Source organism: Periplaneta americana, chromosome 12, assembly GCF_040183065.1.
Source record: "Periplaneta americana isolate PAMFEO1 chromosome 12, P.americana_PAMFEO1_priV1, whole genome shotgun sequence".
In the NCBI taxonomy this organism is placed as follows: domain Eukaryota; kingdom Metazoa; phylum Arthropoda; class Insecta; order Blattodea; family Blattidae; genus Periplaneta; species Periplaneta americana.
The window spans coordinates 120,927,492-120,949,038 of NC_091128.1; the positions used below are offsets into that span (position 1 = coordinate 120,927,492).

The window sequence follows — 21,547 nt, forward strand, 5'->3', positions numbered from 1 at the left end:
AGTCTCCAGGTATCGATCAAATTCCAGCAGAATTAATACAAGAGGGTGGAAGTGCATTATATAGCGAAATTTATAAACTTGTACTTGCTATTTGGGAAAAGGAAATTGTACCAGAACAATGGAAGGAGTCCATAATTGTACCTATTTTTAAAAAGGGGGACAAAACGAACTGTGGTAACTTTCGAGGAATATCACTTTTGTTGACGTCGTACAAAATTTTGTCCAATATTCTTTTGAGGAGATTAACTCCGTACGTAGATGAAATTATTGGGGATCATCAGTGCGGTTTTCGGCGTAATAGATCGACTATTGATCAGATTTTTTGTATTCGGCAGATAATGGAGAAAAAATGGGAGTATAAGGGTACAGTACATCAGTTATTCATAGATTTCAAAAAGGCATATGACTCGGTTAAGAGGGAAGTATTATATGATATTCTTATTGAATTTGGTATTCCCAAGAAACTAGTTCGATTAATTAAAATGTGTCTCAGTGAAACATACAGCAGAGTCCGTATAGGTCAGTTTCTATCTGATGCTTTTCCAATTCACTGCGGGCTAAAGCAGGGAGATGCACTATCACCTTTACTTTTTAACTTCGCTTTAGAATATGCCATTAGGAAAGTTCAGGATAACAGGCAGGGTTTGGAATTGAACGGGCTACATCAGCTTCTTGTCTATGCAGATGACGTGAATATGTTAGGAGAAAATACACAAACGGTTAGGGAAAACACGGAAATTTTACTTGAAGCAAGTAAAGCGATCGGTTTGGAAGTAAATCCCGAAAAGACAAAGTATATGATTATGTCTCGTGACGGGAATATTGTACGAAATGGAAATATAAATATTGGAGATTTATCCTTCGAAGAGGTGGAAAAATTCAAATATCTTGGAGCAACAGTAACAAATGTAAATGACACTCGGGAGGAAATTAAACGCAGAATAAATATGGGAAATGCCTGTTATTATTCGGTTGAGAAGCTCTTATCATCCAGTCTGCTGTCCAAAAATCTGAAAGTTAGAATTTATAAAACAGTTATATTACCGGTTGTTCTATATGGCTGTGAAACTTGGACTCTCACTCTGAGAGAGGAACATAGGTTAAGGGTGTTTGAGAATAAGGTGCTTAGGAAAATATTTGGGGCTAAGCGGGATGAAGTTACAGGAGAATGGAGAAAGTTACACAACACAGAACTGCACGCATTGTATTCTTCACCTGACATAATTAGGAACTTGAAATCCAGACGTTTGAGATGGGCAGGGCATGTAGCACGTATGGGCGAATCCAGAAATGCATATAGAGTGTTAGTTGGGAGACCGGAGGGAAAAAGACCTTTAGGGAGGCCGAGACGTAGATGGGAGGATAATATTAAAATGGATTTGAGGGAGGTGGGATATGATGATAGAGACTGGATTAATCTTGCACAGGATAGGGACCGCTGGCGGGCTTATGTGAGGGCGGCAATGAACCTTCGGGTTCCTTAAAAGCCATTTGTAAGTAAGTAATAATATCGGACAAGGAGGAGACGTTTGTAGTGCTATAAATTGTAGCAACAGTAAGAGAAAGAGGCCAGAGTTATCCTTTTTCTGATTTCCGAAAGATTCAGAAAGGTTCCTGGGTTTCCACAAGAATGCTGTGCAGAAACAAAACTGTTAATTTGAAGTTCTTTGTGACTGTTAGATTACATTATATCCTTAAATTTCACAATGAAAAGTTTCAGTCTAACCGAAAGGACATTAGATACCGGTTAAAGTTCTGTCACTTAGGCTGCTAAATTTCCAGAGAAATAAAGGTTAGGTCTACTTTTTTTTTTTCAGAGGATATATTTTTAATTGTAGCTATTAATTTTGTTATTATTTTTATGTGTTATTTTACTAAAGACGTAGAAAAATTAAGTTTGTTTTAATGAAATTTATTGATCAAGTGTTATTTTCAATTCTGGTGGGATTATTATTGCTTAGGCCTAGTTTTTTTTTCAAAGCATATGTTTTTAATTATAGCTGTTAATTTTGTTGTTATTTTTATTTGTTACTTTACTAGAGACGTAGAAAAAGTCTGTTACAATAAAATTTATTGATCACGTTTTATTTCCAATTCTGGTGTGATTATTATTGCTTAATCTCACCCCGTACGTAAGTCTACACTACAAGTACCGGTACACGTAAGTTACTCCTTTAATTCATATTTCCATTATTATTGTTGCAAAGGAAATGCAAATTAATATTTATTGGTTTCATAGTTAATTATCGCTATAATCTTGAATGAGTGAAGCTATTATAGTAAATTTCAGTTCGTTTTGCACAAACAAAAATTATAATAACTTCTTTCTTGCAGGTATCTTCGAGTTTATGGTGGAATTTAATATAATTCATTAAAATAACAAATTAACTTTATGCATTTAATATTTCAATGATGGAAGGAAGGTGTTAATTTTTCCAAAAGAACACAACGAAAGTGTTAACATATTTTGTCGGCTGCTAGGAGACAGATCTGCGATGATGAGGCGATAGTAGCGATCCTAGTGGTGGGCAACTACCCATGTTTGCATTTTTACTACATATTGAGCTTCGCGACTGTATATAGTAGACTGTGATAGTAGCTTGCAAGGCCAAGAGGTTAGCATAATAACAGACAGAGATAAATTCGACGAATTTATAAGAAAACTTGATTTCTGGCCGACACCACTGGACAAAAATAAATTTAATTCATTTCAGTGCATTAAAATTCTCATGAAAAATTTAGCTATGTATCGTATGATATGACAAACAATGAATTTGTTTTTGTCGGCATGCAATTATGTTCGCACATCCATGTTGAATCTTTCGTACACTACTTTTAACACTTGAATTTAAATAATTGATTAAATGGCGATCTTACTCGTGTTAATTATGTAAGCATGTGCTGCTTACAGCTGTTTCGGTGCAACTTGACACCTCAGAGCCTTCTGTGTCTCGGCGCCATCTCAACTTCGCTGCCTGTTGTGTGGGTGCGTTCGTGTGATGAAGAGTTGTGTCAAATAGTGTGTGTTCTGAAATTGATCTGTAAGTTGAGTATTTGATTAGGGTGTGTTTTAGTGTGTCTGTACATTTCATATTGTTCTAGTGTGTTGAGTTTTTGGTTTTTTAAACAACAGCGTTTTGAGTATTTTCTGGAAGAAACTCAAAACAATTACGGCAGACACAAATGGATACTGAGTTAGTTTTTACATAGCTGTGTTCAACAGACTTTATTAAAAAAACTGATGGAAACTTTTTTTTTCCAGAGTGTAGATCACTTTTGGCTCTAAAGAATGCAAGAATACCTCGAGCTTGCAAAAGAAACTAGTACTAATGTTTATACCATTTTCAAATTCATATTTATGTAAAATAAGTTTTTAGTATCCGATTGCCGTCAAAACAAAAGCGAGACAATGAATATGATAATAGTTTGTGAACACAGAGTTCAGATTTGAGAAACTACTTCCTTAAACACAGGCGCATTTATCGCATTTTATCATTTTTTTTTTTTACTTTATAACTGCTGAAACATTTATTATTTATATTTACGTTCAACGTTGTTTATGTTTCGACACAATGTATGAATAACTGTGAAGAGTGTATGACAATGTAAACTACGAAAATATAGGCCTACTATGCGCCTAAAAGTTTTGTCTCACATCTTTTTTCAAGTTAAAGAAACGATAAAAAAAAATCTGTTCCTCCATTCACTGTTTGAGTAGCTTAAGAAACTTCTTGCCCCAGCAACTAAAACTTACCCTAGTACAAACCCTAGTAATGCTGCACTTCGATTATTGTGACGTTTTGTTAAGTGACCTAAGTTCTGAACTGTCAGTCAAGTTGCAGCGAGTTCAGAATATGTGCGTCAGATACGTATGCAACATCCGACGATATGATCACATATCACCGTCCTTCGCAAGTCTTTCGTGGCTCCGACTTAAAGAACGTAGAACTTTACACTTTTTGTCTTTACTCTTTCGAATTCTGCACACTTCAACACCAAACCACGACGTAAATACCAGATCAGTTATTTGTGGCGCGTTAAGTATACCTCTTCATATAACATCTTGTTATTCATCATCTTTTACAGTATCCACCTCGCGACAATGGAATTCCTTGTCACAAAGTATTAGGGGCTGCAAGACAAAAAACACTTTTAAAAACAGCTTAAAAGATAACCTTCTTAGCATTTCACTCCAATCATACTGACTTAAACTATCACTGTCTACATTGTTACTCCTTCATGAATCCTGATAGTGCTGTATTTTCAAAATTGTCTCATAATAATCTCTTTCTATTATCTAACATTATTTGAAATATATTAACATTCTATGTATTTTAGCTTAATTCTGCTACATAGTTTGTATTTCAGTGCTTAATTAATAGTTCATAGTATTTTGTTGTTTAATTCGTAAATAACTCTTGTATACATGAGCCGTTCAGAGCAGAAGTGGTGTAAGTCAGAAATGGATAATGAGGGTTAAAGTTAACATTCTGTAAAATAGAGCGCAAAGTAGCAATTAATATTCAATTTATTTAAACTATTAGTAGTCGTTGGATAGCACGAAGGACATATTATCTGCTACTTTGCGCTGTATTTTATAAAATTTCTACTTTAAACCTCATTAACCAATTTTGACTTACACCACTTTTGCTCTGAACGGCTCACATGTAACTCTTATCTAAATCAAATTGTTGAATTCTTTGTAAGCTCATACATATGTATGTATGCTTTTTGCTGGTTGAGTGGCAGAGAAGGCCTTACGATCTTAACTCTGCCAGCTAAAATAAATCATTATTACATTATTATTATTATTATTATTATTATTATTATTATTATTATTATTAGTAGTAGTAGTAGTAGTAGTAGTAGTAGTAGTAGTAGTAGTAGTAGTAGTAGTAGTAGTAGTAGTAGTAGTAGTAGTATTATTATTATTATTATTATTATTATTATTATTATTATTATTATTATTATTATTATTATTATTATTATTTAAACATTACTGAAAGACCAATATTATATAGTTGTAAAAACATCAAATTATGGCTGCAACTTCTGTGTATCAGCAGTTTACATAACAGCAAATGTTGTATGAATTTTACATGCGTTCCCGTACAAGTTCCTTTTAAGTTATTACGACAGGATTTCATAAAATAATTATTTCCTCAAAAACGTCTCGAGAGGTTATCCTTAAATGTTTATTATAATAGTGGCCTGCTTCTAATATTACCGAAGAGGAGAATATACCGAATAATAAAATGAAGACCTTATGAGAGAATGCAAAGCTCAGGATTTCACCAAATGTCCTCAAAATGGGTGAAATAATCACGTATCTAAGGCGATGAAAAGCTACTCATCGGCATGCCAAAAGACGACTCAATGCGTACAAGAAGATCTAGACGAAAAAAAAAAAGAAACAGTTGGATCTTTCCTTCTTTATAAAACGAATGTGAGTGAAAAAACACGCAATCAACCCATGCTATAAAATAACTATAAATTGTTCCAAATACAACAGTACACGGAACTTTATGTTGATTTACTTACAAAACATCATTCCAGTTGGTAGATAAGATTCTAGGTTGTCTATCGGATCAGCAAGCTTATTAAGTTTGTGGTTTGGCGGTGTTGGATGCTTATCAGTTAATGGGTGAACTCTCTTTATCGTTTATGTTGTAGATCCGTGAGCAGAACTTAGAGCAAGCAACGGACTCCTCTACAATGGAAATTCTGTGCCTTTTCAAAACAAATGAATTTGCAAGAACACAATCATTAATAATTATTTATCTTTGTTTTTTTTATAATATGCTTGTCACTGGACCCGAGGCTTGAGTGTTAAAATCCGACAGAGGGCCCGAGGGAGATAAATGTTCAAATACAGTAAAAATCATAAGCATAGCTTCTTTTCGACGGTAAGTTTTTAGTTGTCTATTTAACAACGCTGAATCAACTATTAGGCAATTTAGTCTCAATGGCATTTGGCGAGTTGAAGCCGAAGATTCGACATGGGATCACCTGACATATTACAGTTGGGAAAAACCTCGGAAAAATCAAACCAGGTAATCAGCTCAAGCGAAAATCGAACCCACAGCCGATCGCAGCTCCAGTTCAACAAGCAAACGATCTACTGTCTGAGCTATACCGGTGATTGACAGGAAGTATATTCGGAACTCTCATATGTATATTTAATATATTATGCAAAAGGAACTAATTTCTGCATCACAGAGCTCGAGAAATATTCATTCATTCATTGTTCTGCCCAAGGGAGGTCTTTCACTGCAAACCCAGCTTCCTCCAATCTTTCCTATTTTCTGTCTTCCTCTTTGTGAACTCATATGGTTCATATATCTTAATATCATCTATTATCTGATATCTTCTTCTGCCCCGAACTCTTCTCCCGTTCACCATTCCTTCCAGTACATTCTTCAGTAGGTAGTTTCTTCTCAGCCAGTGATCCAACCAATTCCTTTTCCTCTTTCTGATCAGTTTCAGCATCATTCTTTCTTCACCCATTCTTTCCAACACAGCTTCGTTTCTTATTCTGTCTGTTCACTTCACACGTTCCATTCTTCTCCATATCACATTTCAAATGCTTCTATTTTCTTCTCTTCACTTCGTCGTAATGTCCATGTTTCTGCCCCATACAATGTCACACTTCATACAAAGCACTTCGCTAGTCTCTTCCTTAGCTCTTTTTCCAGAGGTCAGCAGAAAATGCTCCTTTTTCTATTAAAAGCTTCCTTGGCCATTGCTATCCTCCTTTTGACTTCCTGGCAGCAGCTCATGTTAATGCTTATAGTACACCTCAAATATTTGAAGCTGTCCACTTGCTCTACTGCCTCATTTAGAATTCGCAGGTTTACGTTTTTTTATTTTTCTTCTCATGACAATAATCGTCTTATCTGCATTTATCTTCATCCCATACTGCTCACAGCTCACAGCTGTTATTTAGCTTCAGTAGTATATCCCTTAGTATCTATCACCTCTTCTTCTGCTAATAACCCCATATCATCAGCAAATCTTCTTCCTCCCACTACCGCTCCTCCCATGTTCTGAAAATAGTTCTTTAATAAATCCTCCAAGTAGATGTTGAACAGTGTAGGTGAATAAGGGCATCCTTGTCGTACTTCTCTCCCAATTTCACTTCCTTCTGACATTTCTTCTCCTATCCTCACTTTGACTCGTTGTTTCATATAAAGATTACTAAACAGCCTTCTCTCGTTCCAATTCACACCTATTTTCTTTAGGATTCCCATCAGTTTATTCCAATCCACTCTGTCACAAGCCTTTTTCTAGGTCCACAAACACTACATACACATCTTTATTCTTCTCTAGGTATCTTTCGCCGATTGTTCGTAACAGTCAAATTTCATCTCTCGTACCTTTTCCCTACCTGAAGCCAAATTGCTCTTCTTCCAACTGTTCTTCCATCTTAGAATATAAACGTCGATTCAGTATTCGCAAGAGAATCTTCGCCGAGTGCGATACCAGGCTAACAGTCCTGAACTCGTTACATTTCTTGGCATTATTTTTCTTCGGTATTGGAAGCAACACTGTCTCCGTAAAATCTTCAGGCCATAGACCACTAATCATTTGTCACTTACTTACTTACTTACTTACTTACTTACTTACTTACTTACTTACTTACTTACTTACTTACTTACTTACTTACTTACTTACTTACTTACTGGCTTTTAAGGAACCCGGAGGTTCATTGCCGCCCTCACATAAGCCCGCCATTGGTCTCTATCCTGAGCAAGATTAATCCATTTTCTATCATCATATCCCACTTCCCTCAAATCCATTTTAATATTATTTTCCAATCTACGTCTCGGCCTCCCTAAAGGTCTTTTTCCCTCCGGCCTCCCAACTAACACTCTATATGCATTTCTGGATTCGCCCATACGTGCTACATGTCCTGCCCATCTCAAACGTCTGGATTTAATGTTCCTAATTATGTCAGGTGAAGAATACAATGCGTGCAGTTCTATGTTGTGTAACTTTCTCCATTCTCCTGTAACTTCATCCCTCTTAGCCCCAAATATTTTCCTAAGCACCTTATTCTCAAACACCCTTAACCTATGTTCCTCTCTCAAAGTGAGAGTCCAAGTTTCACAACCATACAGAACAACCGGTAATATAACTGTTTTATAAATTCTAACTTTCAGATTTTTCGGCAGCAGACTGGGTGATAAAAGTTTCTAAACTGAATAATAACAGGCATTTCCCATATTTATTCTGTGCTTAATTTCCTCCCGAGTGTCATTTATATTTGTTACTGTTGCTCCCAGATATCTGAACTTCTCCACCTCTTCAAAAGATAAATTTCCAATTTTTATATTTCCATTTCGTACAATATTCTCGTCACGAGACATAATCATATACTTTGTCTTTTCAGGATTTACTTCCAAACCTATCTCTTTACTTGCTTCCAGTAAAATTCCCGTGTTTTCCCTAATCGTTTGTGGATTTTCTCCTAACATATTCACGTCATCCGCATAGACAAGCAGCTGATGCAACCCGTTCAATTCCAAACCCTCTCTGTTATCCTGGACTTTCCTAATGGCATACTCTAGAGCAAAGTTAAAAAGTAAAGGTGATAGTGCATCTCCTTGCTTTAGCCCACAGTGAATTGGAAACGCATCTGACAGATTTGTCACATACTTTACATAAAAAATTCACAGGAGAACCTCGGTTTCCAAGTCACCATTAAATAGCACTGTGTAATACATTCATATTATACGTTTTGAATTTTATTAAATATTGCAACATATTCGTGCTATGTACTTGGCACGCCTACATGATCTCAAAGGATCTCTAAGCACAAAGTATCTTGGTTTGAAATTGGTAATAACTTAAACTGGATAACACACATAGAATATATTACTTCTAAATTGAGCTTTGCCTTTTATGTACTAAGATCCTTACATTCTATTGGCGATATAAACACCCTTGAAATGGCATACTTTGCACATTTTCATTTTATAATGAAATATGGATTAATATTCTGGCGCAATTCATCTGGAACTAAACATATTTTTGTTTTACAAAAGAAAGCCCTAAGAATAATCGCGGGTATGCATAAATGGCATCATGGGAAAAGATTTTTAAAAATTTAGAAATATTCACCTTACATTGTGAGTAAATTTTTCCCTCGTGCTGTTTTATGTTAAAAGTAAAGATATATTTAGTACTGATCGAAACATTCATAGTTTTAATGTAAAACACAAATTTATCTTCTGTTATACTGCGATATAGTAAGGACTTGAGCTCCGGGCTCCTGGGATTTATCAGGTTAGTCATAAGCGGATGGGATCTGGCTCTATCAGGAACTTAGGTAGGATGTCCCACCTGTCAGCGTTGGCTGATCAGGAAGAATTTGGGGCATTTGTCTCTGGGACTTATCAGGCTACTCGTCCGCGAAATGAGACTTGGCTCTAGCAGGGCTGAGGCCCACCTGTCAGCATCGGATTCACAAATGCCACCCAAGCCACCTGTCGGACTTGAACTATCATTGCATATATATGGCACACAATGGGCCAAACCGTGCCTAAGTATACAGATCCGTCTCGGGTCCAGTCCTCGTAAAGCAAGCCAAATCAGAGTCGCCCATGCCACGTCTCACCGATTTCTTCCATTCAATGTAAATAGTTCGCGCTCTCACACTATCGTGGGAAACAACAGGGCGAGAATATTCACGCATTTAATCACCCGGCATTAGTCTCAACTGCTATAAAAATTGAGTTCACTATTCATATATTACGATCTCCAATGCACTATCTAATTATCTTAAAGTCTTGAAGGGTCAAGAGAAAAAGTTGAGAACAGAATTAACAAAATATCTCCATACTTATATCCTCTATTCAAAGGATTAATCTTGCTCAGGATAGGAACCAATGGCAGGCTTATGTGAGAGCGGCAATGAACCTGCGGGTTCCTTAAAAGCCAGTAAGTAAGTATCTTATCTATAGATGACGTCACAACGAACGAACTAAATCTTCTTCACTGTAAAATAGCTTCATTAACAACTGTACCAAAACTCTCAAACCATAGTACTAGTAGTTAGCTAAAATCTGAAAACAGTTTTGAAAAAAAAAACTCGTGTTTACTTACGTATTTCACTCACAATATATGTATAGGTCCAACTCTTGTTATGTAGATGTGGCAAGTGATCGAAGATGGGCAGTAGTGCTCTAACAATGTATAAAATATTCATATGTATTAAAATAAATTACACAGACAGAAAGTTCTTTATGTATACTCTTTAATTTACATATAAGTTTGTGTTGCCTACAGTATTTTTAAAAGGTACTGAATTATTAGTATTTAACATGTTATGCGCTAGCGTGATTTAGTACATTTGTTTTTCTAGCGTAGGCTCGTATGTTACCTGAGTTTAACTTGTTATATAGCCTACTAATATGTGTTTTGCATCTGAAGATGATTTTTATAAGTCAAAAATATTCGTGGTAATAATACTGTAACATGGTATGACAGAAAATTAATTTTGTATTTGTATAAAGCTTGGTAAGTTGTAGACTGAAATTGTATAACAAAATATTTTAATATTCAATTCCAATTTATCTGAAACCAAACCTCAATATGACTTTCAAATACTCCATTAAGTCTGTCGTTAATTTCATGTAAAAATGTTACAGTTTCAATAGAAAAATGCAGTGTAGAATATATTACTGATAAACTATTTTCAACTGAGAAATATAAGTTACCCTAGGACAATGGATATCTAATACTGATTTCTACTTTTGTGATCTTGTGGAATTAATTCCCTAATTTCATGTAAAAATATAACAGTTAAGCCTACAACAGAAAAATATAGTGTGGAAACAATTCGACATCTATATTTCATACTCTTATGACTCAACATCGAACACGCTGATGATTATCGCAAAGAGAGGATACCCAGATATTATAGATTTTAGCCACGTAGTAGGCCGATAGACGCTGTCACCAATACATGCGAATCACAAGTAAGCTGTACATATAGCTATCACTTTGTCACCAAACAGATACAATGGGCTCTGTGACGTAATATTATGGGGCCAATGTCAAAGCTCAGTTTGATGGCCAGGTGATGTTATTGGGTATAAAAGTGCCAGAGGCATACCTTCCAGGCATCAGTGTCTTCTGACATCATCTCCTAGTCACTTCAGTTGGTGGGCATCCGAAACAACAAATTTCAACAATGAAGGTAAGAAGAAGCTCTCGGCTGATTGGTGAATGTTTTTTAATTTCTTTACGAAATTTGATCAATTTTACGCAGTTTCAAATTAAGCTATTTATGTGCTAAAACATAACTTTAATCCTGATATATTTATTTAAAAAAACGAACTGATTTAGACCTACTCCTTGTTAATCCATAATTTGAGTTGTGATAAGTAATTGAAATTAGTAATAATTATTATTATTTATGTGTACGTTTAATCTTGTGACCCTTAATCTTAAGTAACAGTGCTGCCACAGATAGTGGTCAACATTGTCTCATAATAAATATCATGAACTCGTAGATGTTGGCTCAGTACTGAAAGATCTTTAATTCTGAAAGTACTGTATTTCACTGGAGGCCGTGACCTCACTTCATTAAATCCCTTTTATTACTAAAGAGAATGGATATAGATATAGCGACAGATACAATGGCAAGTCAATGTTACTCAAAAAGAATAATAGATGTCACGGTTGTTACTGTTATAATGGGCAACATGAGATAAAATAATAGCCTATAATTACGCTTTTCAACTATCTTTCTGCGATATTTTGAGTTGATGTCGCTGCGTATTATTTCCTTCACAGTTGCTATTTATTCTTGAGGAATTAAATGGGATTACTGTAAGCTCGTCAATCAGTGCAAGTTTAATGTACATAAATGAGGTGCGCAATGGACAAAATTAATATGCCTCAGTGTTAGAAGACTATTTGAAGTCACCATGGAGAAGAATAACGGAATACCTAGATCTTAGGGTCCTATAAAAACTGAAGATGTAGCTGATCAAGTCATCTGTGTCTAGGTCTTTCAAGATCTTCTTTATCCCTGAATTCATATTGTAACTACGATAAATAATTAATTATAACTATAGCTATTTGAAATGCTCTTCTTTTATCTTCACGACTCGGGAGCGAGTGATAATCCTTTACTTCTTAATACGTGACCAAATCATCCCAATGCACAACACGTTAGATGTGTTATACATTGTTCAGATGTCTTTGTTATTGCCAATTTACTACAGGTCATGTAATTTTTCTTAATATTGTATTATCAAAAGTTAGTCAGGTCCGTATAGACTACTTATTTCATTAAGGACCAATTTTCCGATACATAAACCACTTTGGGAAAAATTATTTTATAAATTCTTAATTGTGAGTTTCTTGACAATCGAAAAGATTTAAACAAGTTGTCTATAAAACAGAATCTACTTGTATTCAGATTTCTACATTTCATTTCTTTTGCCTCTAAATTTCCATTCTCTCCACAAATGCTAGGTAAATTTCGGCGCTGAACCCTGAACTCATTTCGCTGGCATTATCACTTTCATTTTACACAGAAGCTAGATAATCTTCGCAGTTGATGAAGCGTCCTAAAATAAATCAATCTAAAATTCGTTCAAAAGGCATATCTTTCTTTTCTTCTTGAAGTTCCTCCAGTCTAGAGTTATATGCATGATATTGCAATGTCATATTTAAAAATTAACACGTTAAAATATTTTTCCGCGAAATCCTTATACGTCTCCTTTCTTCGGTTAATTTGGCTTCTTCATTTCAATATCTTACATTTTTCCACTTACTGCTTCTATCCAAATTAATTTACCCCGCTTTTGTTTTATTCAATCTAGCTTTGAAAACCGTTGAAAACTTTTTCTAATGTTTACATTCTGTTTAATGTATATGTTATGTAAGTCCAGCATTCCTAGCTGAAGAAACTAAATAGAATCAATTCAGAAGATGGTTCATGTCAATGTCAACTGAATGGTGACAGAGTCTCTCAGTAATCGAATTCGGTCCGTTAACACGAGACGCTGTTGTGACGCAGGTTCTCAGTCTCGTCCTCCTCGCCGTGGTGTTCGTGTCTGCTAAGCCAGAACCGGAAGCCCCGCGGTTCCGCTATAATTCATATGGAGTCCCCGCAGAAGTGGAAGAAGCGCCGTACCCTCCTTCAGGATGGCGCCCGTCCGGCAGACAGTTCTTCCTGCCAGCGAGGCAGAGCTCCTACTATGCGCCACCCGTTGCTTACGGACCACCCACAACCACCGAGCAGCCCACCGAGGAGCCCACCACGACAGAAGTGCCCACGACCACTGAGGTAAGTCATGAGTCATGACAATGCTCTGATTTATTTCTTTATGTAACGCACCGCTAGTGGAATGACAAATGGTCGAAGAAATGGCTTTGTATTCTTACAATTCGTATTCCTTTCTTTATATTTGCTGTAACATCTTTACATATTCCCTCTTTTTTGAGAGAATAATTCCAATTCTTCAATAGTTGAGAAGTTTAGACTTTTTTCATTGCTAATTATTGTCAAAATTATAACACATCGTTTCGAAGAGTGGATCTCTCTTCGTCTTCCAGTGAAAACCTACTGTGGGGATCGTTACAAACAGCTAGCCTGTCTGACTGATCGACGACCGTCAGGTCAGTGCGAGATATAAAGACGGAAAACTCGATGTCATAAGCTTAAATAAATAGATTAAAAAGAATACCGTGGTTATAATGAAACTAATTATATGGAACAATAACACAAACAAGGATTCACATACTCGTATCTTAATGTCGTCTCTCATCTGATATCTTTTCTGCCTCGAACTCTTCCACTGTTCACCATTCCTTCCAGTGCATCCTTCAGTAGGCAGTTTCTTCTCAGCCAGTGACCCAACCAATTCCTTTTTCTCTTTCTGGTTAGTTTCAGTATCATTCTTTCTTCATCCACTCTTTCCAACACAACTTCATTTCTTATTCTGTCTGTCCACTTCACACGCTCCATTTTTCTCCATGAAGACCGATATTTCGTTTTTTTACAACGACTATACAGTGTATGAGTAAGGGTTAGTTCATGAAGACGCCACCGATAACGTGAGCTGAAACGGGTAGCAGACATTAGTACACTGGCGCTCAAAGATACCTGACCCTACTAATCGATTGATCGATAATTTGTTGGTGTAAGTGTGGCTTCTTCAGTTATCACTTCTATGAATAGACGGCGAAGTGTAGCCAATCGTACATAAATAGGCTATACCCGCAATATAGAATTCAATATTTCATCCCTCTCTGTTGATTGTAAAACAACGCTGGATTTAGCTGGAAACCGCTGATATTGTCAATTATGAGAATAGTTTATGCTTAATCTATATAATCATTTTCCCTGATACTTTTTTTAGTCGCCTCAATAATGGAGTCACCTATAGAGAACTAGCGGAATTATTTTAAAGTTTGCCAATTTGTTATATATTTGGTTCTAACTTATCTCGTGGTTAGAAAGTTCGCTTACACGAACATATCAACCCAGCCTGTGTTCGTTGTTCACAAGGAGATGAGTCTGTAGCTCATCTATTGTGCGAATGCAATGCACTCGCTCATCAAAGGGCTCTCATTTTTGGAAAAAAATTTCCAAAGCTTGATGAGCTATCAACTGTCCCAGTCCGTAGTTTGATTCAGCCCATTAAGAACAATGGACTGATAGGATATTACGACGGGGATGCGCAATAGATCTTTCAGGTCGCAGTGCTAGGGCTGTTACAGCTCTCCCCTTTTAAATTTAATTCAATTCAATTCAATACACGATCATAAAATCGTAGGTCAGATATCTTTGAAGTTAGTGTACTAATATCGACAGACGTTCATTTAACATCTTGCTGCGTACTTAACTTCCTCTTCTAGAAGCAAAAACTTGTAGTTTTGTGTACCAGTTTTTCGTAGAGCTTTCTAAACTTATTGTACACCGAGTTTATATTCTTGTGACATTTTTGTTAAATGATCCTTTGATACCACATGTTGTAATTAATTTCGTTTTTAAGCGAAAATGGTTAATTTCTATATTTTTATATTTTGCCTGACATCTTTTTTCTGGAATTTCTACTTCAGTATAAATGTCAATAGGATTTCATTTGACATTATACTCCGTTTTGGTAGCTTAGTAGGCATGCACTAGCTAATGATGACTGTGGAACTGGGTCCGAATCCCGGCGATGGCGGAGTTGTATTTTTGGTGAACAAAACCAATGTTCCTGACGGTTTTTCTCGGGGTTCTCCAGTTTTCCTCCATTATTCCACCATCACTCTCGATTTGAATATTCACTGTCATCACTTCAATTGCATTCTATTCAGTGAAAAATTTAAGATTGCATTACATAGCTTAATAACGTAACAAAATGGTAATCGACAACAGGATACATCCAGCGCCCTATTCCACAAAAAATGTATAGTATCCGGTACCGTTATAGTACATTACAAATTACAACTGAAAGTTGTTTTGAAGTATGGAGTTATACAGTATCTTTATGTTTCAAAAAAATGTTGTATAAAATCATGTTATTAGTAAACGTGTACAAGTGATATCATAATAATGATTACATATATGAGGCTATCAAGTGCAAAACTCGCCTTATCCAAAATTAAAAAAAAAAATAGTTACATATGGGATGTTGTACTTCTTGCAGCTCTCTATCTATTGATATAGTCGGTTTGTGCAAATCTTGTCTAATTCCTCTTCCATAAAGCTCAGAAAACTACTATCAAATGCAAAACTGTCCATAACCATAACGGTTTTTCCTGTTTTCTGACAAATCACTTTACCTAGATAAAGCAGTACTTTCCCAATATATACTGATTGCTTGCATTAGTACCTTACGCCTATAATTTCTAATATATTTAAGGAACTGTGACAAAAATTAATGTTGCTAAAATATTTTTCTGAATTCTGTTATAATATTATTTTGCAATTCTAATAGTTTACGGTACATTTTTGATAATATAACGTGAAAAAAAAAGTTTTTTTTCTCAAGGTAATCCTAGTTTTTGGCTCTATATGAATTGCAATAGCTGTGAAGCCATAAGAAGTCAAATTAAAAGAAAACAAAAAAGGGAAATCCCAAATGTCTGCACAGAATAACCCTTCTATTCTTTCAAAATATCGCAAAGAAATTAATTATTCCAATTTCATTTGTCCTCCGACGCTTCCTTCAAAGGCCCTTTATGAATGGGCGGAAAACCGCCTGCGCAATTGAGATAGCAATCACTGTCTCGAATCACGAAGCTCTCCAAACGGACTGTCACCTGCTACATGATAGACTCCATTGTTCCAACTGTGCAACAATACTGGACACGAGCCATTACTTAAACGGATTACTTAAGCGTAAAAACGTGATCATATTCACTTTCTAGACATTGCGGACCGCTTTGGTAACGCCATAGGTAATCCAAGCTTACACCAGCCATGTAATTGGATGCGGCGGAAGGGGAAAGGGTGCGCATTTGTAGTAACGACAGAGAAACTATTTTGCATTCTGTACCAAACTCCCGCAGCTAAAATAATGACAGTAGGAGAAATTGTGGGACAATACTGGGAACGTGTTTGGCTATCTCTCCAATTGATTATGTGAATCTGCCCCTCTCTTCCTGTCCTGATGCAATCGAGATTTGAATATTAAATAGTTTTTAAAAAGTTGCCAATAAACATTCCAGCACCATTTATTTTGGAGCAGAGTGTCGATGTAGTCTCCACGTACCTATATATCTATAATACTGTACGTGTATTTAGGTGTTATATAACAGGATAATGCTATTATGAATATAAATAGATAGCCTATGTAATGTTTCTGTATGGGACAACTGCCAGTTGTGAATATCTAATGGTGGTTTCTAAGCTTAATAATAATGGGAAGTGGGGCAGATGAAAAGACTTGGCCTTCAATATTAGATTTTGAAGATTACAATAATAGTAATAGTAATAATAATAATAATAATAATAATAATAATAACAATAATAATAATAATAATAATAATAATAATAATAATAATAATAATAATAATAACTGTACATTAAATTATGAAATATCACGCACTTCAAAATAAAATTCAAAAGAAAATAATTCGGTTTTACTATTTTATCTGCAACAGCAATTATATAAAAATATATTCTCAACAACAAAATAGTAATATACGTTACAAGAGCGGTATGTTGACGTTTTCATGATCGAGGAAAAGTTTGAAAAAGCGAAACGTAGTTGAGCTTTTTTAATTTCCGAGAACATGAAAACAAACATACCGCTCGTGTATCGTACATTATTTTGTGCGACGATCGTTTATTACATACCTGAAAGACGAATTTCTAATTAGTTGCAATGAAATCTCCATGTTGGTTTCTGTTTAATGACGGCAACTTCGGAAAACCAAAATATCTTTCTTCAACATTGTTGCTATAAAATTTTTTCTGTGTTTACTATACTCCAGCAGGCCGTGATATACGTCTGTCTTCCCCCCCCCCCCAGTCTGTAAATGCGAACTTAAAACAAACGGTAAGGTTATGTAATGATTTATTTTTCATTTTAATATTTTAACAATATTATTTATATAACATATTGCAGTAATAACATCCGCATCTGGAATCTTGTTGATTTTTTTCACGGCTTCCTTAATGTTACTTGTATCAGGAATGCAATAAGTTTCGTGGAGTAGTAGACTTTACTTAATTTTTGCAAATATTTAAAAACAATAATTAACATTGCAATTTAGGTGAAATTGCAGTGGTAAGTTTCCAATTTATAATTAAACGTCTCTAAAAATAATATGTTAAAAGCCTAAAGCAGTAAAATGAATGTCGCGCTTAAGCGGTAAGAAGAGGGAAATTGTTATGTATGTTACGTTGGGAATACTGAATGTGGTATTTCACACTTACCGCGTATTGGTTCTGTGCGGAAAACAAGCAAATACGCACGATCTCGCACAAAAAATTTTATCTAAAATATAGCAAACGATAATATTTCAAATATCTCATATTAGCATGGGGGAAAGGAACTGGTCACCCTACCCCATTATCTCTGCGCACGACCATTAACAGTTTTTTCTTTACATGGAGATTTGTTCTTTAGTGCTGAGCTTATTTCTTCTAAATTTCGAACCCAGGTTTTAATCGCATGTGAAGAGGCTCAAGATCATGACGACGGAGTTAAGCAGCTTCTGCGCATTGACCATTTAGATAACAAGATTTGACAGCTAATCCTCGTTGCTCACAAGACGAATGAATGATTCATTGTTTAATAAATTGGAACACTCAGGCTAAATAATGACAATAAATCTGAGTCTAATAAAATAATACATGTACTACCAACAACAAAATTAAAATCTTCCGTTTCTTTGGCCCATCTTGTATAATTTCATTTATATGTGCTTTGCAATTCTACAGAGTTTTCTGTTTGATTTAAATTTAATTTTAAATTCTGGATGTGTTATATAGGCCTACTTTTCTTGGAGCATCTTCTTTGTAATAATACCCTGTTGTAGCCTATAGGCTATATGATAAATTATTTCGTATGCCAAACATTTACTGAAAACATTGTTTCCAGTTGTGTATAATTTACTGTGTCAACCAACTGTACCTGCATAATATATAATACACAAGAAACTAGGCTGATCAGACGTCCCCGATTTTCAGGGACAGTCCCCGGTTTTGAGTTGTAGTCCCCGGGGAGCAAATGTTCCGTTGTAATCCCTGGAAATTAATTTTGTCCTCAGAAGTTTGATTTTGTTTCAATGACATTTTACACGTGAATATTTAAGTATCGTGATGAAAATGCTGCGATTCATGCACATTTCTGAACGGTTCCCAGTATGAGACAGATAAACCAGCGAGCACAGTATATGAGATATGCTGCACTCTTTAAGAAGCATATACCATCTTTGTCTTCATTCGCGTTGCGCGGAAGGGTTAGAACTGCCGCATCGTCCATTTTTAAGTAGTTCAAAAAACGAGAAGTTTTGTGACAAACGAACAAGTGAAAAGTGGTATGTTTTTCAACATTTAAAAAAAAAATTCTATTCCATTTGAAAATCTTCTCAAAATAGTGTCATTAATAATGTGTCTTTCAGTCAGTAATTCATCAGTTGAAAGATTTTCTATACAATGAAGTCAATCTGGACTGATGAAAAGTCAAGAATGAAAGTTGAAACAGTTAAAGTTTTGTTACAAGTGAAAACAAACTTTCATTTCTTATGTGAGGAACTTAGTGTGAAGCTGTATGGAAATGAACAGATCGTTAAAAAAATACATTCTTCAGACAATTACTTGTAAAATGTGTGTGTTACAGTTCAGTGTGTGCAACATTATGTGAAAGATTTCCATGCATGCGTCAGTATTGAAATTGAATTCCTAGTGGTATAATCATATTTAGCAGTTAAGGGTGTCTATACATTTAATTCAAAAAGTTAAGGTACTCTATAAATTTAGTGTGCAACGTTCTATCATTATCTCTACTGTTATATGTATTGTCTGTAACATTTCAACGGAGAGTGACTAGACAAGTATTTGTGGTTTTTGTTGAAAATGCCCATGTCTCCTACTGGACCATAAAAAATCTGGTCAGCCTACAAGAAACACAAAATTACCTAACGCACCATCATCTTTTTTATAAAGCCTTCAACATAGAGTCACTGTGTATCTAACTTGTGTTAAATGTGACCAAACACTGAGCGTTACTTGTGATATTAATTTGACGGAAAAATGTTTGTCTCCCGTAGCCTGAAACTTCTGCCGAGCTTGCCGACGGAAACGGTGCCGACCCCAGCGTAGCCGACAGAGAGCGTGACGGTCAGAGCAGCGGCGTGTACCACATTCTTCTCCCCGACGGCCGTCTCCAGCGCATCACGTTCAGTGCCCAACCCAACCAGCCCAACGGCGCTCTGCAGGCCTACGGAGCTCCCTCCCAGGGAGTGAGCGCGGGATACGTGGCCCAGGTCCAGTACCAGGACGTGGAGCCCATCCGCTCCCCGATCTACACCTTCAGCGCCCCCCTTGTCAGAATATTCAAGTAAAGGGACATTACTACAGTTCGCGAACAGATAGGTCGTCATAGACACTAAAGGAATTGTCGGAAAAGGCTGAATCTTTAAAAAAATTCAAGTTATTATTATTTTTTTCAATTCCTGATTTTGTATAGAATTTAACTGTTCAGTATGAATAATAGATTTTCATTGCTTAGGCCTACGTTAATATTTGACCCTTCGTTATGGTCAGATATAAACGTTAAAAAAAACTCTCGGACAATTCTCTACAATCTCGGCATAACTGGAAACAATTTTCACGAATTAATTTAGATCGCTATATCAAAATGTTCAATTCATGAAATTAAATTCAAAGACAGTATATATGAATCGGGGATTGTAGAAACAGCACATGTCAATACGCCACACATAGTGACATGTCCTGTTTCTGCAATCCCTGATTCATATATTATCAAATTCCACATTCTTGGAATAATAAACAGCGGCTATTTCTTAATTACCTTAAACAATAGTTTGTGTTAAATTTAGACCAATTTATACTACATCTCCTTAATGTGACGTCTTGAGAAGCGATTGCAATTCCAATATACTGTAGTCTTCCAGCCACAAGATCTCTACCGAACTAGGGGCGAGGCGTGACGTCATACTACATAAACCACAATTTAATCGAAAGAAATTACCTACAACACAAAAAAACTAAAGAATGTAACCTACGCGATATATCTCCTGTATCAGTTTGGATACAATAGACAGGCTTGCGTTTCCGCTACCCAATCCCAATGCTAGAATACACCTGCAACCGGAAAGATCCTCTCGCATCACTCTACCAGACATGGAATATTCTGTGGCTGGAGGACAGTACTTGAGTGTCATGACGACCAAAAACCCATTCGCGAGCTATCTAGACATTGATATTGACGACCACACGCAATTCCAAATTGGTTATTCGTTAAATTGCACTTTGTTACTCCACACACAACTCATTAACTTTTCGACATATTTTTCATGTATGTACGTACGTAAATTTACGAATAATCTAATTAGCTCATGATTTTATTTGCATAAATAAATTAATAAAATGTCCAGATGAATGGAAAATATTTCCACGGTGAAAGACCCTTATATTTATTGCCAAATTGTGTTATTTAATTAAATTTAATTACTATGTGGTAATTTATTGTAGAAAACTCTAAAATTCATTTCACGTGAAATGTTTAAATACAAAGAAAAAAATAATGCAAATAATTAAAATTTTCCTGGGCGCTCAGAACTCCATCTACTTGTATATAAAGTGTAAAATACGATGTATATGTTGCTTTTCGTGATAAGTTTGTTGAACGATATATACATATACTGTATATTTTCTAAATGCAGGTTAGACTGTTACCTACAGTTTTTACTAACACAATTTCAAGAAACACGAAGTGTAAATTACCATTATAAATCATCCTGAACTTGTACTACATTATTCTCCCTGTCTAGTGTGTTTTATTATGTCCTCATTTCGTTATTCATACCCGACAGCAATAAAGATTTATGAAACAAAAAA

At 35.6% G+C, this 21,547-nt stretch overlaps 1 protein-coding gene across 1 annotated transcript; it reads left to right on the forward strand.

Moving 5' to 3' along the window:
- The first annotated feature begins 11,059 nt into the window (after window positions 1-11,059).
- On the forward strand, window positions 11,060-21,547 carry LOC138710856 (uncharacterized). Its single transcript, XM_069842017.1, has 3 exons — window positions 11,060-11,203; window positions 13,037-13,306; window positions 19,735-21,547. The coding sequence occupies exons 1-3, from the start codon at window positions 11,198-11,200 to the stop codon at window positions 20,026-20,028; spliced, it is 570 nt and encodes a 189-aa protein (XP_069698118.1). The 5' UTR covers window positions 11,060-11,197; the 3' UTR covers window positions 20,029-21,547.